Below are 15,830 nucleotides of genomic sequence, written 5' to 3'. Positions count from 1 at the left end.
CAAACAGACGGGGTGGAGGGGAGACTTGTAGTGTGATCCATTAAGTTGTTTAGTATGTTCATCTTCTCCTGCAAATGTTATTGCCATGAGTTCTTGGTCTTCTTTCAAGGCCTCTGGCTTTTTCCACATCACTGATAATGGACTGTCTCTGGAGATCCTCTTGGATACTTTGTTTTGGATCTATAGGTTCTTCCCTTCATATGCTCTAATAGTTCATACAGTTGGTAGATGTTGTGATATGCCAACTTGTAGCCCTGGTTCTGGACCTGGGTGGTAGTTGGATCATTCTTCTTGGCAGCTTTTCCCTATCTTCACCACCTGGCAAGCTCTCCAGCACTGCCTAGGGTAGGTAACCCAGTACAGTCTATAGCAAGAAGTTGGCCCCGCTCTCCTGCTCTCAGGTTCTCAGATCAGGCTCACCCACACTAACACCACCAGGGCCAACTCTACTGGCCCTGGGATAGCTGGTCCTGCCCGTCACCACAAGTGTGCACCTCATTAGGCAGCAGGCTAGAAGTAGCCTGCTGGGTCAGGGACACGTGATTCCACCCTGAAGGAGAGTAGGAAAGCTGACCCTGACTCTCCACATACCCTCCCCATCTGCCATGTGGTGGTACGAGTAAGGGAAAGATCCCCTACCCCATCACTTTGTTTTGTGATGACTATTCATCATATTGAGTGATCTTAGTGAGTGAGGTGTTTCCTTAGAGTTTAAAATAGTTTTCTTCCTGTATTTCCCCCGGGTTCTTTCCTATGATTTAGTTTGCTTCTTAGGGGCCTTCCAGTGTAGATTGTGTAGACACTATAAGCATTTCACTACAGAAGATAAGTGATTTATTGTGTTCTCACTGAAAGTTCATGTGGAACAGGAATAGAAAACCAAATTTCCTGACGTGTGCATACTGTTTCTTATGTATCTTGTATGCAGTGTTCTGATTCCTCAATATAGGTTTACATTTAAAGTATATTGTATTTAAAGTGATTATTTCACAGTTATATAATGAGCAGAGCTGTCTGAAAGGTTGTTTCTAAGCAGAGCTGTGCCTACTATTTCATCTTTTTTGGGTGGGAGAGAATCTAATATTTGACTTGGTTTCAAGGGCAGTGAATTGGGGGGGCAGTGAATTATCCCATTTTTTTCTCACTCTTCCAGATAACTTTGGTCACTCTTTGTTCTGTGGTTGTGTCTTTAAGTGGATGTCCAAACAAAATCTCGTTTGTATTATTTATGCCTCATTAATTTATCTCCTATGGTAAGGATCGTATGGCTCTTAGAAAATAATCTTTATTTGGGGAAGGATGAGAAACCAGAAGAATGCTTTAAAGAAAGATGGTATAATGAGATATCTGTGATAAGAAGGCAGCCCTGGCAGCTCTGGAGTGGTCTGATTGGAATAGTGAAGAGCAGGGGAGTAGAACACTTTACAAAGTCTGTAGGGAAGATGCATCACTTAGGATGCCGAGGCAAGAGGGTTAAGGTTTGAGGCCAGCTTGAGGCCAACATAGGAAGATTGTATCTTAAAAACAAACAACAGAAATTTCTAGATAAGTAAGTAGGTTCTTTTTGAAGCAAGGGTTAAAAAACATAATGAATGCAGTTTTGAATAAATAGGAATGGTAAGGCATCAGATGCTAAATCTTAAATAAATACAAGATCACCAGACTGAAGGTTCCAGATAAGAACTCTGCTATCATATTATACAATCTAATGTCCATCTCTGGGGTAGAGTTTATTTACAGAATTCTCTGTAGATCCTAGAGCAATCTCTCTTGCATTTCACAGCAAAGCTAATCATGTATTCACTACTTGTGTCAGGTTTAACCTGACAAATTAGGTCCTTCTCATACCTGGAGCTCTTACAGCTGATGGCCACAATTCAGGACAGTTGGTCCCCTAGCTGTTTGGTTTTTCCTTCTAGTTAGTGGTGTGTTAATATTGGTATGTACCGATCAACAGAACTAGCTGTTATATTTCCAGGGATGTTGTAAGCTATAGCTTTTATTCAACTGTTTTTAAAAAATCAAGTTATGCAAATCAAATCAAGAATAGTGAAAGCAAAGTAATAAGTCACAATTTATCACTAATGATTTTGTTCCATGTTACAGTTATCTTGTTTCTGAGGTTGTGTCTGTGGAAACAATACATAAAGTGATTTGATTTTCTACTATGGTATTTTGAAATTGGCAATGGGGTAGCATTTCTACTACCAAAATTGACCAGTCCTCTAAGTCAGTGTTTGATTTGTTGCTTTGATTCTTTAGACTTAAGAAAGTGATGAAAAAAAGGTTCATAGTACAGATTTGGTGAAAGAGCTTTTGGGTTTGTGTGACTTTGTAAATGCCAGGAGAGGTAGATTAAGTGTTCTTCTTTCCAGAGAGTTTCCTATCAGTCGGCAGTCACTGACAGAAGCAGATCACATTCCTCATGTCACTTTCTTCTCTGACCTTAACACTAACAAAACAAGGCAGTATCTGTGTCAAGACTAATTTGAAATCATACTCATTTATAGTTGAATTTGGAATTGCCAAATATTAAAGGTTTTCTGTGAGAATTTCATGGCGGCTTGATCATGGAAACATTCTATACTTTTTCTATGTATTTACTACACGTCATATCCTTTATAATAGTAAAAATCATAATGAACTCATGCACACATATGCGTCTGTACATGAGTAAGTCCAAAGATAGTTTCCTATGTTACCGCCAAACTCCAGTATGTTCCTTTACTTTCTTTTTCTCTTTCTTTTCTTGTTTCTTGTTTGTTTGTTTGTTTTTTGCTTTCTTTCTTACCCCTCTTTTCCATTCTTATTTTTTCATGTCTATTTTCTTTTTAATGAACAGGTACTAAATTAAACCATGGAGGTTAGAAAATTCTTGATTATTTTTTTCCTATTAAGTCACATATTGTTGAAATAAATATAACTTTAAAACATGGGAGTTTTAACTTTGATTTTTATATTCTGAATTGCATAGTAAATTGAACTGTAGTGATATTTCATAGATAACAATGTTGTTTCTGAGACAATAAAGAGTCTGAGTTTTTATTCAGAACAGTGCTCTCCAGATATAGTTTTGTTGTTGTTTTTCTTATTGATATATGGTCTTGGTCTCTCTCTGTACTCCTGGGTGTTCTGGAACTCACTGTGTAGACCAGGTTGGCCTTGAATTTACTGAAGCCAGATGTCTGCTTCAGCCTCTCTTGTATTGGGATTAAACCAATTGTTTACTTCAAAATTTACATTAACAAAGGAACATTTTGACTCAGTTACTTAAAAAGGAACAGAGGTTACAGCTTCCTTTCTTATATCTGGTGCTGCCCATGTATTTCTAAATCTTGTAACCCCTAGAAAGAGCTGAATCAATTATCTCTACTTGAGAGATGGAGTACTGGGCATTTGTTCAACACCCCCTCTCTCAGAAATGCTTGCTTCTTAAGGCCTTGCTCCAAAGCCTTTGGCTTTTATCTTGGCCTAAGAGTGATTCTTATCTAGTAGTATGTGTGGAAATTTTAGGTATTAAAGTTATTTATTTTTAAGGCTACGCATTTAAAAATTATTAGTAACAGTAATTTTTATATACACATGTTTTATTGTGTGACTTATGTAAATGTTTTGCATTCATTTAATTTTACTTCTGTCTTTACAGCCTTGGTGGAGGGCCAGATGATGCAAAAGAAATAATGAGGCATAGTTTCTTTTCTGGAGTAAACTGGCAAGATGTGTACGACAAAAAGGTAGAGTATTTTTTTGTGGTACTGTACACAGCAGATATTTATGGGAATAGACTTTAGTGATGCAGTGATACTATCTGTTTTACTATGATGTTTAAATGATGACCAAACTACTTTTTATTTATATTTTTGTGCTCTCAAAACTCTGATTTATTTTATGTGTATGAGTGTTTTGCTTGCATATATTCAGTACTCTCTCAGTGTGTGTGTGTGTGTGTGTGTGTGTGTGTGTGTGTGTGTGTGGAGTAGTAGTAGTAGTAGTACAGTGTCCATGGGTGTGTAGTTTCCATGGAGGTCATAATGTATCAGACAGTTGTGAGCTGCTATGTATGTTTTGGAACATGGGAACCAAACTCCAGTCCTCTACAAGAAGAGCAACTGCTCTTGATCACAGAGTCTTCACTCTAACCCCCAGCCCTAGATTTTAAAAGAATCAAATTAATTTGGATTTTATTGCTTTTTCTCAATTGTGCATTTGTTTGTTTGGGATTTTAGTGTGTGTGTGTGTGTGTGTGTGTGTGTGTGTGTGTGTGTTGGGGGGGGCGTTGAGACCTTGAACCCAAGTGCTAGGAAAGTGCACTGCCACTGTGCTGCATCACTAACCCTGTTTGATTATTTCATCATTCTGTTGCATTTGAGTTTACTTTGTTGTTTTTGAGAACTTTTTTTACTAACATATATACTTAATTAAGCACAAAGGTTTTCTTCAGGCCAACAGTCCTTTAAACTGTGGGTTGTAACCCCTTTGGGGGTTGAAAAGTCCTTTCATGGGTTATCTAAGACCATCAGAAATCACGAATATTTATGTTACGATTCATAACAATAGCAAAATTACAGTTATGAAGTAGCAACAAAAAGAACTTTATGTTTGGGGTCACACAGCATGCAGAGCTTTATGAAAGGGCTGAAACATAAGAAGGTTGAAAACTACTGCTCTGGAGACTTCTGGGTCTGCTTTTTTGTTTTAAAGTACATTTTCATGTATAAAATATTTTAACTATTTTATTAACATAACATTTAGAAAGAAGAAAAAGAACAGCTAAATATTAGGGGATGAGGAAGAACCACATGGCTATTCTAACTAACTATAGTAGTTCATTTGAGTCTGGTTAATTTTGTTGTTTGACTTCTTTGTGTGACATTTTTTATAACAAAGTTTAGAAATTAAAAAAAAAAAAAAAAGAAAAACTTTAATAAATTACCAGGGGTAGAGCAGAGGGGAGAAGAAGAAAACAGATCCGCCTGCTTTTACCCTATAACATGTTTATACCAAGATGCTTCTATGGGTATGGGGCACATGTTCTGTTAAGATGACAGATGGTGCAGTCCGTGCCATCAGCATTCTTCTATGTACTGGCACTATCCGTTACTGACAAGCAGTTGTTGAGATCTTCAGCCACAATTTTGCGCTTCTCTTTTGGTTTTGTTTGCTAATTTTTTTGCAGTGAGCCTGCTCAAACCCAGATCTTTGCATGTGCAAGCCAGTGCCCTGCAACAGAGCAGCACTCCCAACCCCTCCCTGTGTTTTTAGTCCACACTGTCGACTGTGTATGTTTAAATTTAGGGTTGTTGTGTCTCGATGAATTAATCCATGGGATTTGTTATTGTTTTTCTCTTACTAAATATACGGGTGTGTGTTTGTGTGTGTATATAATATGTCTTTTCTCATCAGTTTACTTTTATCTGTTTACATTATAAATAAGTAGATTCTGTTTTAGCATGTAGTTTATTCTTGCTTTTTTTCTTAATCACTGGATAACATATGAGTTAATGAAGTATAATATATAGCTATCTTCATTAATTCATTTATTGATAGAGTTGTCTGGCTGATTTTTAGTTTGTCTTTTTTTTTTTTTTTTTTTTTTTTTTTTTTTACTTCCTCTGCCTACCTCTTTTGTGAGTTGTTCCGTATTTCTGGTTTCATTTGACCTCTGTCATAATCTTACTAGCTGTCACTCTTGTTTTATTGATGGGGGTTGTCTAGACTCTGCAGTGTGTATTGCACCCCCAGTCTGCGTTCAGCTGTAACTACACCATATTCTGCAGCAGGCTTTTCCTCCCTTCACCATTTCTGTGCTGCCATTTTCTAAGTTTTGTTTTTTCCTTCATATGATAAACATCACAATATATGATAATTATAAATTTTGCTTTATTGATAAATGTTCTGATATTTGCAGTGTTTGGGGTTAAGGCTGCGTGCTTGCTATCTAAGCTCTCCACCATAGGGCTACACCACTAAACTCTCACCAGTACTGCTTAAAAGTGATTAGAAATGCTATTAACTCACCATTTACTATAGGTCCATGCATCCACCTGGTGTGTTTTCTGTGAGTTTTTCTTTATTGTGTCCTAAGGCTGACTTTAGCTCTATACTGCAGTCATTAACCTTTCTGGCTTTGATAACATTCATATAAAGGAAATATAATATTGAAAATAATCAAAATGTGACATTTAAGAAAGGAAGAATAGTTTAAGGAAAGATGAAACAGTAATAAGTGGCATGCCTGACCAGAGAGACAAGGAGACTGGATGCCAACAGTGGGGAGGTGCCTGTTAACATAGAACACCTTCTTTACAGTGTTGCTCCTTTGTGTAGTGGAAGGAAATTGCATGCAGTCCAGAGACCTTTTCAAGATTTCTTGGTATAGCAATAGGGAGAAGAGGCTAGAAAAGAATCCTATAAATGTCTGTCTCAATGACTTTCTTAGTGGGATTCTGTTGCTATGAAGAGACACCATGACCATGGCAACTCTTATAAAGGAAAACATTTAATTGGGACTAGCTTAACAGTTTCAGAGTAATAGTTCATTATCGTCATGGCAGGAAACATTGTGGCATGCAGGCAGACTTGGTGCTAGAGAAGGAGCTGAGAGTTCTACATCAGGATCCTCAGGCAGTGGGAAGAGAATGCCACACTGGGGTGTGGCTTGAGCATCTGAGACCTAAAAAGCCTACCTCCAATGTCACACTTCCTCCAACAAGCCACACCTACAAGACCATACCTTCTTCTAATGTTACTCCCTATGGGCTGATCATTCAAAGACATGAATCTATGTGGGGCATTCATAGTCAAACCATGACAATGATGTATGTTAACTTCAGGTCCTTGAAGAATAGAATGAAGGCATCAAGGAAGGAAAAGGAAGTGTGGATTCTATAGATAACTTAGGAGAAAAGGAAGGGGAGAAGAAGTAGGGGGGAGATGAGGGACTAGGAAGATTGAATTGGGGGAAGAACAGAGGAGAACAAGAAAAGAGATACTATAATAGAAGGAGCCATTATAGGTTTAAAGAGAAATCTGGCCTAGGGAAATGTCCAGAGATCTAGAAGGATGACCCTAACTAAGAATCTAAGCAATAGGGGAGGGGCTGTCTTAAAGGTCCTTCCCCTAAAATGAGATTGATGGCCACCTTATATGCCATCCTAGAGCCTTCATGTCATAACTGATGGTAGCAGAAGCAGACACCCACAGCTAAACACTGAGCCGAACTCTTGGAATCCAGTTGTGGAGATGGAGGAGTGATGAGCAAAGGGGTCAAGACCATGCTAGGGAAACCAAAGAAAATGCTGACCTGAATAAGGGGGAGCTCATGGAGCCCAGACTGACAGTTTGGAAACCAGCATAGGACAGAACCAGGCCCCCTACACATGGGTGTCAGTTAGGAGGCCTGGGCAGTGCATGGAGCTCCTGGTAATGGGACGGCATTTATCCCTAGTATATGAATAGACATTGGTAACCCATTCTCCATAGAGGGATACTCTTTCAGCCTAGACACACACGGAAGGGCCTAGGCCCTACTCCAAATGATAGCACAGATTTTGATGATCCCCCATAGAAGGCCTCACACTTGATATTGCAGTTAAATAAGGATCAAATAGGCCAAATAGATGTTTATTCAGGGAGAAATAACTTACAACCTAGACAGATGAACACCAGCAAGTTCCACCAGCTGCTCTCCTCTCTGCGACCCTCCAGCAAGAGAGCATTCCCCGGCTCCTCCTCAGACCTCCTTCCACAGGTCACTTCCACCCCTGGCTCCACCCCCCAATGGGCGTGGTCAGTGCCACAGAAGGAGACAAAGTGAATAACCCACTACAATTTCCTTTTTAGTCTAAAGAAAAGATTTAGGCTTGATACAAAACTATATACAAGAGAGTGAATAACAAGTGTGCTCTAAGAAAAGGAAAATCAAGAACAAAATGACCTACATATCTAGTCCTAGGGTGAAGGCATAACAGAGTTTACAATAGAGTTGTCCTAAGCTGGAAAACGTAAGTCTAGTAACTAATATATCTAACTAGGAAGAGAGAGTAATAGTTGTGATAGTTTAATCTTCAACCTCATCAAAACCTGAGAAGGAAAATAACGATACTAGGGTAGACAGGAAGTGCAGATGGGCAACTTCCAAAAGGTGCAGCAAGGACAGAAACAGCAAGCCACCGACAGTCACCCTAGGTCTCACAGCAACGCTGATACACCCAGTTTTGGCTAAGGCCAAGAGAACTTGACAGACCACAACAACAGCAGGGAGGTAGAAAGGCTGTCTTATCCTGAGAAGAGGAATGGGATGGGGGTCAGTGGAGGGCATGGGAGAATGGGAGGAAGAGGGAACTGGAATTGATATATAAAATAAGATTGTTTCTAATTTAAATAAGAAAAATACCAAGGATTTGCAAAGAGAACTAAAGAGCATAAAAGCACAGACTATTCAAGAAGACCTATGCGGGTGCACACCTTTATATCATCTAGCAAGTTTAAAATTAGCTCTTATCCTTGAGTGACTAAAGGTTCTGAAGCTATTGACACCAAGTTTGTATTTTGTAAGGAAAATGTTTATTATCTGATATTTCAAGTCTGTCTCTCCAGATGATAATAGAGACAGGTACTTACAGTTCTGGGAAAGTCTGGAGATTGTCAATAAATTTGGTTCAGAGATTGCACACACCCATCTGAGCTTTATGGTCTACTGGGAAAAACGGTATTTCCCAGAGAAGGTCTGAGGTCCTATGCTGGACACAGATAAGAAACAACTGAGGAGCTTTTTGTATGTGGGAAGACTGATATGAGATGTCATTCTGTGTGCTATAAATATGTATTGCTTTTATTGGTTGATGAATAAAGCTGTTTTGACCAGAGGCCAGGCAAAATATAGCTGTGCTGAAAATTCAAACAGTTATGGAAAGAAAGAAGGTGGAGTCAGGGAGATGCCCTGTAGCCACCGAAGGAGTAACATGCCAGAGCATCACTGGTAAGTCACAGCCTCCTGATAATACATAGATTAATAGAAATGGATTAATTTATAAGGGAGAGCTAGCCAGTAAAATGCCTGAACCATTGGCTAACAATTATATTTAAAAAAAAAGAAGATGATGAAGAAGAAAGAGGAGGAGAAGAAGAAAAGAAATAGGAACTAGTTTTAGTCTAAAAGTATAAAGAGAAAGGCAAGAGGAAGAGTGTTTAATTCAAGAAAAAATTGTCTAAGGAACCAACATTTGAGAGCAAACAGTAAAGAATGTGACTTAGGGAGTCAGAGTATAGATGGATTTTCTCTATAGGAAGAAAAGGAGGATAAAGTGGGTGGGAAATGAAGATTTGAAATGAAGAACAAGAATGCAGATGAATGGTACTAAATATTGGGAAACATGCATGGTCAAGAATGGAGATTATTGGGCTAGAGAGATGGCTCAGCCGTTAAAGGCTAGGCTCACAACCAAAAACATAAGAATGGAGATTATTTTTAGAATAGATTATTGCAACATGTTTCAAACTCTTTGGTGAAATATTGTACATATGTTGTAATGGGACTTTTTGAGTCAAGCAGGATATTCTAGTATCCAGTTATAATTTGTAGTTGAAGAGTTGAATGACTGAAACCAATTATCCAGATGTTATTGACTGTGATTGTCTTCATGTAACAGGAACACCAAGAGAGAAATGAGAGCTAAAAACAGCTTTCTAAGTATTGTCAAATTGATGTTTTTCTTATCACACTCAAATGGTGGCTCATATTTAAAGATGCATCAAAGAAAGATGCATTCCAAATATGTACTAGACATTCTCATGATTAAACATCATAATTACTGCCTTCTTTTGGTCATGAGACATTTTGTGTAGGATATAAAAGAATACAGACAGCTGTCAAAACTAACTGGTTATTCCATAAAATGTAAATAGCATAAGCTTTAAGAAATGCCTGTGGACAAAATATATATAGATTGTTTTTTATAACAACTTCACCTAAAATAAAATCTGGGGGGGGGGAAATCATAATTAATAGCCAAGTGTCAGAGCAGTCCAAACTGGATGCAGTGTTGTAGCTTGGAGTAGATGTCAGTACAGAGATATCAAATGTGATAAGTGACGTGTTTCAGGTGTAAATATCAGTAGTATAATTTTTAGTTAAAAAAAATTTTATATCAGATTACAACATCTCTATGTGAAGAGCCACTTAAAATGCTATAAAAACTGGTAGAAATGCATTTATTCAACAACAAGTAGATCCATCCTATTAGGTTTTTGTTTGTTTTTTTGTTTTGTTTTGTTTTTTATTATTAAGTTTTGGCTTTTGGTTTTATTTTCTCAGTTGTCTATTTTATATTCATTATTTCTGTTCTAATTTCTTGTTTTCTTCTTTCTTTGGATTTAACTTGCATGCAATACTTGGTGTAGCTAAAATATCCACTTTGGTGGGTCTAGTCTATGGCATATGAATATTTATGGTAAATAAATATGAGATAGACCTTGAGCCCCTTGATATGTTTTACATAGAATTAAGGTCAGACATGTGAACTTCAATTAATATTATATGGTTACAGAGCAATGAAATATACTTATTTCAGTTTTCTAGGTTTATATTGGGCTGGAGAGATGGCTCAGCTGTTAAAGGCTAGGCTCACAATCAAATTTCTAGGTTTATGTCAAGAATGCTTTGCATCTAACATAGTTAAATATATATTCCATAGATGGATTCTTTTTATGTATATATTTTCCTTATGCTTCCTTTTTCCGGTACATATACATATACATACACAAACCATAAAGTGATTTTGTTTTTTAAAGAGAAACAGGGATAAAATAAACCAGAATTCCTACATAAGATTAGCTACTATATCATATTGCTTTTAAGAGATAAAAATACAGTAATAGATTACTAAATCTAAGAGTGCTACACATTTTTGTGGTAAATGTCTATGTTCCAGTATTTTGATTCATATATGTTAGCACATAAAGATTAAGATTGCCATGGGTTGTGAGGCAGCTATGACACTATAATCATGGTCTATCACAAAAAAAAGCCAGGTAATACTCTTAATTTCTTAAGCATCACAGCCTGAAAATAGAAAACAAACAAACAAACAAACAAAAAACCTAAACATATAGGTACATAGTAGTCACAAGTGATTTGATGATGAAGAAAGTCTGAGGAGACTGACTTTCAAAGATCTTAGTCCTACACTGATGTTGTATTCCCAGCCCAGGTGGAAATATGGACTGTGTCTTTCAAAAGTATTCCTCTACTTAGCCTGTAAAGAAACATAAATATTTAATTTGAGAAAGATAGTGAATGTTGGTGTATGGTTTGATGGAAGAGCGATGTGGAAAGAATTTAAGGGGACATAATTTCCCTAACATTTCCTAAATATACTTGAATTTGTACAGGTAAACCCAGCTCTAAGCATGTCTTTTCAATCAACTGAAGTCAATGTCTTGAACACATGTTAACTGACTGTTATAATAACAGAATAATCAAGAGAGCACAAAGAGAGGACAGGCTTATTTGACTCACAGTTTTGGAAGTTTCCATATAGCACTGATGGGTCCCATTTCTATTGGGCTTGTAGTAGGACAGATGGCACATCATGGTGGGACAAGCTGTTCACTTACGGCAGTGATGAAGGAGAAATACAAGGAGGAAACTATAGCTCTATAGTCACCTTCAAGAGCATGCTCTTCTAAGACAAAGCTAGGCTCCATCTCTTAAAAGTTCATCAACTCTGAAATCGAGGCCTTTATCACATGGATTTCTGACAACTTTCTAGATCCATACTGTAGTAGCCCATAATCTTGACCTTACTGTTTTGATCATTTAGAAAATTTTCTAAAGACACAATCACTTTCAAAGAAAGATCTGTGTGAAGTATAATGCGCTTGTTGGTAAAGTATATTAAATTCATATTCTAATAATATGGTTGCTCTTTACTGAGTTAGCACATACAATTAATTTATAGTTAGGTGCTTCTGATTGGCTTGTGCTTACCATTTTTAAAGAGGGGGCATCACACTGTGCCAACTGATACAGGAGTATTTTGAAAGAGGTACCTATAGAAAAACTAAGATGGTATGACACTATTTGCAGTTTACTAGGATTACCATTACAAAATGCCACAGACTAAGAGGGTGGTTTTTGTTTGTTTGTTTGTTTGTTTAAGGAAGAAATAAAGGAGAGAGAGAGAGAGAGAGAGAGAGAGAGAGAGAGAGAGAAATACTGTTACAAGTCAAAGATCAATTTCTTTGGCTTACATTGTCTTAGCCTTCCCTGGGTTTTGATTAGGTCTTTCCTTAGTTCATGTATTTCCTTGTGTGTCCAAATTCCCTCTTTTTATAGAGACTTAAGCCACTTTAATGCTGTTACCTCTTTGAAAGCTGCACTTAAATACAGTCTTTTTTTCTGTGAGACAGGGTCTCTGTGTAGCCCAGAATGGCCTGGAACTTGCCCTGTAGCCCAGGCTGGCCTCAGACTCAGTTTTCATACTTCTATCTCCTGATGCTGAATTATATGTATGTACCACTAAATCTGGTTCAGATTTTTCTTGTGTTTGCTTTCATTGTGACTGAAGTCAGACCTCATCTTCCAACTTTAAAAAATAGAATCTTAATGGAGATTTGGTGAGAATAAGGGCAACACACTTTTCTCAATCCAATTGTGTGTCTATTTTTTAAGATTTTAGCAGAACATGCTAATTTCTTCACCTTGTTTCTCATTTTCCTATCCCTGTAAGAATTACACTGTGTTCTGGTGAGACTCATCTGCTCTGGGACTGAGCATCTTGTTTTCAAAAGGAAGCCCATGTGTGTCGCTTGCTCTTTGGGGTCAGAGCTCTGACAAGTGAGAACCCTGTCACTGTGGTGTTCACTCACAGCCAGTACAGGTAGTATGGATAAGGCTTCTGTACCTTTCATCCACCTCAGGATTCCTTCACACCCTGTTCCAATTTTGGGACCCACTTAAACTCAGCCTAGCTCTGTCATTGCTAGCATAGTTACTTCAGACTGCCTTTCAGACTGCCTTCTGGACACATCACTTATAAGGAGGGAGTGAAAGCTGCGGATGCAGTTTTTCATGAACTCCAGAGATTGCTAAGAATTCTGCTTCTAAGGCAAAGGTAGTCATCAATGTCTGTCCCAAAAAAGAATTCTTTACAAATTATAAAGGAGGATTGCGATCTGTGCTTTTATAGAACAGCTGTGTTAAATTGGCTTTTGCTTTTATTTGTTGATAAGTTGGGTTGTTGGTTTTAAAACAGGCTCTCACACTATGCACCTCAATTGGGCTTGGACTTGTGATCTTCGTGCCTCAGCCTTCTGAGATTATAGGAGTGTACCACCAACTTTACCTAATATTTATTTATTTTTAATATTAACTGATTGAGCCAAATGCCAGGAAAGAAGGAAAGGGTAGTGAGCAAGGTTTTGTTCTTGCTGCCCTGGAAAGAACCACCATCTCCCCTAGTGGCCAACATCCTTATGACAGCCCTCTACCCCTGCTCTATACCAGCAAATAATTACAACAAATTGTGTAAGTTTTCTCCTGTCAAAGTGGTTTATGACTTTCCCAGTGTTCTGTTTCACATAATCAATTTTTAGCGGGATAACCAAGATCTTACCATTCTGTCTTTAGACTATTGACAGAGAAAGCCAAGCACCTGTCTACCTGTGACTCGGTCTTCATTTCATTGTTTGCTCTCTAGTTATATACTAAAAGTAAGTTTTCCTGAATTGAAATATATTGACAGTATTCTTTTTTCTTTCAGCTTGTACCTCCTTTTAAGCCTCAAGTAACATCTGAGACAGATACCAGATATTTTGATGAAGAATTTACAGCTCAAACTATTACAATAACACCACCTGAAAAATGTAAGTGAATCTATTAGGCAGTTGATAACTTTCTAAAATAATCAAAAAGAGCCGTCTTCAAAATCATGTGACTTTTATTCCATTTCTGTTAAGAATTTGGAGCTCCCTGTGTAGGAATAGCAGATCAGCAGGCAGAGGAACAGCCCTGCGTAGGACAGTTAGAGGTCAAATTACAGACTTATTTCTTCCTCACTTACTGATGTTTTAGCAGTGCTTTGCTGCCTGCTGGGAGCATTCCCTATTCCAGACCTTGTTTCCTCACAGCGTATCTTCAACATTATGCTAGTTTTATCTCCTCCTTCCATAGGTGTTTTTAACTTTACTTTTAAAACTAGGTTTCCCTTAAACAGTAATATCTTTAAACACAATGTAGTTGGTTATTTTTATGCAATACTTTAAATTAGAAATGTGTTAGGCTGTGTGTTCATAAACCATTTCATGTCATTCCATATGCATTAATGTATGCCTTGTACTCCAAGAAATGCCATAAACAGGTTTTGATGAAACAGGAGGATAAGGTAGAGTTTTGAGGTGATATTTGGGAAGCTAAAAGAATCCCAGGCATACATGTTTAGCATCCTTTAGCATTTCTTTCTTTCTTTTCCTTTGTTTGTACATTTTTCTCTGCTATTGGTTGGTTCTGCTCATATATACTGAATGTCTGTGAGGAAAAAGAAAATGAAAAGAAAATGAAATTCTATTCCCATACTGGTCATGGGTGACTAATTTTATTGTTGAAACACAAACTAGGACTCATCTGGGGTCCATGGCCCTGCACTCAGGAGAACACATGCCCCGAGGGGAAATGTCTGTGCCTGCATATGTGCACTTCTGGCTCTTTTGTGCCTTTAGATTCACCAAGAAATGCTTTAAATCTTATAAGTGGAGACTTTGAAGCCCAGTGTCACACACAGCCAGATCAGCCAAGTACTCAAGATGCCCACATTCTAAAGTGAGCCACATATAAAGTAGACTTTTAGGATCACTAGGAAGTTAGAGACTATTCAAAAGCCTGTGGAGTTGCAGGCTATTGGTTAAGGGTTATCTGAGTAGAAGTTATGAGAAGAGGCCATGGTCTTTGGTTCCAGGATGGGTTATAGCAATATAATTTTTCAAAATGCTGGGAAGCACCATTGAGTGTCTGAACAGACCAAGAGACGTGCCTGCCCTGAGTTCTTGCTGGGCTCTGCCATTTGGATCTAAGGCTGCTTGTTTGCAGACTGTCATTCCCCAGAGTAAGGCTCTCTGCTGACTTCCCTTTTCAGCATATATCCACATTCTCACCCAGAGAACTACCTTTGATGTCCTAGTCCAAGGACTCTTAATTAATAAGCTACATTCTGCTGTAATGCTTCTGTGTTGATGATGCCTTTATTTGCTACTTTTCTTGGTAATTGTTAATCTGTTTATGTCAGTGTAACATAAAAGTACTAAGAGAAAGGTTCTTGTGACTTATTAACTGTCACAGGTCCCAGGATGGATGTCTATCCCAGGATAGATACTTAATAAGTATTTATTAAACAAGGGAACATAAAATATGACTGGGGCCTGGAACAGTTAGGTCAGGAAGAAACCATGCTCTTAGCATAGTTCAGTTGTTTGTGGATATCTGGGCTTCCTTTTTTCCTAGTTGGCATCCATGGTCTATATTGGGATAGGAATATCTTGCTGTCTTTTTGGAAAGTAGGTTGGAGGGAATCTCACAAGCCTAGCCTGGTCTGGAACTCAGGATCCTTACACCTCGACCTCCAGAAAATAATATGCCCGGGCCTTTGCATGCTTGATTCATGACATCCCTGCCCTCAGTCTCAGCTTTTTCAAGATGCTGCTTTTCTTAAACAGAAGTTTTGGCATTTGAACATTCTTTTTAAGACGGTGGAATATGTGATTTTGGAAAAAATAGAAATAGGTAGGGCTTGGAAATGAATCACAAGTAGATAGTTCACTTCAGAAAGTTAAAAGTA

General features: G+C 37.9%; 1 protein-coding gene across 2 annotated transcripts in view; it reads left to right on the top strand.

Moving 5' to 3' along the window:
- The window catches only part of Akt3 (AKT serine/threonine kinase 3), a 218,029-nt gene that overhangs the window by 194,420 nt on the left and 7,779 nt on the right, over positions 1-15,830 (top strand). For both annotated transcript variants that reach the window (XM_051186382.1, XM_051186383.1), the window contains 2 exons: positions 3,647-3,734; positions 13,764-13,866. In XM_051186382.1, coding sequence (XP_051042339.1) covers positions 3,647-3,734; positions 13,764-13,866 — 191 coding nt within the window. The remainder of the gene's footprint in view (positions 1-3,646; positions 3,735-13,763; positions 13,867-15,830) is intronic.

The sequence above is a fragment of the Phodopus roborovskii genome, unplaced genomic scaffold, assembly GCF_943737965.1.
Source record: "Phodopus roborovskii unplaced genomic scaffold, PHOROB, whole genome shotgun sequence".
In the NCBI taxonomy this organism is placed as follows: domain Eukaryota; kingdom Metazoa; phylum Chordata; class Mammalia; order Rodentia; family Cricetidae; genus Phodopus; species Phodopus roborovskii.
Note: the sequence above shows the minus strand (reverse complement) of the source record. Positions and strands in the feature narration are given on the sequence as shown.